General features: G+C 32.5%; 1 protein-coding gene across 2 annotated transcripts in view; it reads left to right on the top strand.

The window, feature by feature from the left end:
- The window catches only part of LOC106466391 (nuclear receptor corepressor 1-like), a 61,071-nt gene that overhangs the window by 29,099 nt on the left and 29,448 nt on the right, over positions 1-2,524 (top strand). The window contains exon 5 of one of the 2 annotated variants that reach the window (XM_022394391.1): positions 1,382-1,610. In XM_022394391.1, the coding sequence (XP_022250099.1) occupies positions 1,382-1,610 (229 nt within the window). Of the gene's footprint in view, positions 1-1,381; positions 1,620-2,524 lie in introns of both variants that reach the window. The other variant, XM_022394392.1, reaches the window with a different exon arrangement.

Here is a 2,524-nt window from a genome sequence, read left to right as displayed (position 1 = left end):
ACGATTACTAAATACATTATTTAACAATACTACATGATTACTAAATACATTATTTAACAATACTACACGATTACTAAATGCATTATTTAACAATACTACACGATTACTAAATACATTATTTAACAATACTACACGATTACTAAATACATTATTTAACAATACTACACGATTACTAAATACATTATTTAACAATACTACACGATTACTAAATACATTATTTAACAATACTTGTATTTAGTAATCATGTAGTATTGTTAAATAATGTATTTAGTAATCGTGTATTATTTAACAATACTACACAATTAAATAATTTTTAAGTTGTTTTTCTCCCCTATAATGATGTAGACTTTCAGATCAAATCAAATGTTTAGTGAACAATTTCATACCCTGAAATAATTTTATTGGTAGAGGTATAAACTATTTCTTTCAAAATATTTGAAAAGACAATTACATTATGAGCCATAGCCTTATGGAGATTTGAATCTTAGCCTTAAAGCTTTTTGGTTACTAATAAGTGAAAAATGTAATAGATATTATTAATTTGTTTGTTTTTAAAATATTTTCATTAGACACTTTTAAATAAACACTCTTAATAAATTTTTAATCTGCTATAAATGATATTAATAAGGTTGCCCTCCAGTCTACAGGTTTACAGTTCTAACAGTCGAGTATAGCCATGGTGGGCAGAGCACAGATAGCCCATGTTGTAGCTTTGTGCTTAACAGCAACCAAACAAAATGAAAGTATTAAGGTTTGACATAAAGCGTTGTCTCAGAATAATGCAGTCCGAAGTACTTTATGGAAACAAGTTTTCTCCATTCAGTAGAAGCGTATTATAGTTTTCTCCGTTCAGTACAAGCGTATTATAGTTTTCTCCATTCAGTAGAAGCGTATTATAGTTTTCTCCGTTCAGTACAAGCGTATTATAGTTTTCTCCGTTCTGTAGAAGCTTGTTATAATCTGATGCACAATTTCTTGGATACGTTAGTGTTTGTTTTATTCTTGAGTGCTGTGTTGCCTCTTACATCTTATGAAAATCGTAAGTGTTTAACACAACTACTTGTAGTAGTTTGTGTGAATAAGACTGAAGAATGATGAAATTCAAACAGCTGTTTAGTATATTCTGTGGTTATTCTCAAACCATTGTAATTTTCATCTTAAACATCAAGGCTCAGACTTTAAAAGGAAGAAAAATAGGAATGAACCTGAAATAATTGTGTTTTTCAGACTTGATTTTGGAAGTACCTTAGTATATCACTGTTGAGAGTGAATTAGCAGTTTTTAGAAATTCTTATAGAATACTTTGAACTTGAGTAGTGCGGTGTAGAAACTTGAGAAATCTTATGCATCCTGTTTTTTTTCCACACGTTACATTCCTTAGGGTCCAACAAGAAGTATTCCGATACCAATATGAAAGAGAAACGAATGTTCCTTTAGTCTCCATGACAACTACAAGATCTGAAGGTTTTGTTCCTCCTGGACATTCACTTGCTGGTACATCTGTGACTGGTTTTGACCATTCAGTGGTCAGTAAGAGACCAAGATTAGCAGTAGAAATGAAACCTACTCTCCACCACCCCCTGGTCATTGACACCAGTAATGCTAGTGAGGTAAGAAAGGTATGTTTGTTGTTATCAGTGTGTCTGATGCATATTGTAGCTCTGGAAGAAATATTTCAATAACTTTAAGACTACAGAAATGTAAGCGAGGAGGCTATATGATTTTAATCAATAAAGATACAAACTTGTTTTCTTAACTTTTATGATATAAATTAAGATGTTTGACCCTCAGACTCTTAATTTTCAAGTGTGAGCTTTGATTTTGATGTACGTTATCAGGCGAGACAGACTATCATCTGCTTGTGCTTTGTTAGCCAAGCGTGTCCTCTTTACTGAAATAGAATTGTGCTCATACTTTATTTATTCAGCGTGCCTGGACTTTACCGGCATGAGTAGCATAACTAACCTTCAGACACCACAAAAATAGGAGAGAAAAAACAAAATCCAGAAACAGTGGCATGTGGTTTAACAGGATGATGTGAACTAATCTTGACAAATTGTTCAAGTGAGACCAGTTTTATTTTTTTGAGAGGGAGGACTAGGGGCATTTGTTCAACAGGAATGATGAAATCACAGAACTTGTTGGGTGAGTCTGTGACCCATATCTGGACTGTCTCTTCATAAACATTGCATCTGTTACCACAGAAAGTATTTGTATGTATTTAATGACCTCTGTATCAACCAGGAAAGCTTTATACATATATCTGTGTTTTTTTTTGTTTTTTTAATGAATAGATGAACAGGGTCAAATTGGATAAAATGTTTATCTGTGTATGAACGAGGCCAGATCGGATAAAATGTTAATCTGTGTATGAACAGGACCAGATTGGATAAAATGTTTATCTGTGTATGAACGAGGCCAGATTGGATAAAATGTTAATCTGTGTATGAACGAGGCCAGATTGGATAAAATGTTAATCTGTGTATGAACGAGGCCAGATTGGATAAAATGTTAATCTGTGTAT

Source organism: Limulus polyphemus, unplaced genomic scaffold, assembly GCF_000517525.1.
Source record: "Limulus polyphemus unplaced genomic scaffold, Limulus_polyphemus-2.1.2 Scaffold2247, whole genome shotgun sequence".
In the NCBI taxonomy this organism is placed as follows: domain Eukaryota; kingdom Metazoa; phylum Arthropoda; class Merostomata; order Xiphosura; family Limulidae; genus Limulus; species Limulus polyphemus.
Note: the sequence above shows the minus strand (reverse complement) of the source record. Positions and strands in the feature narration are given on the sequence as shown.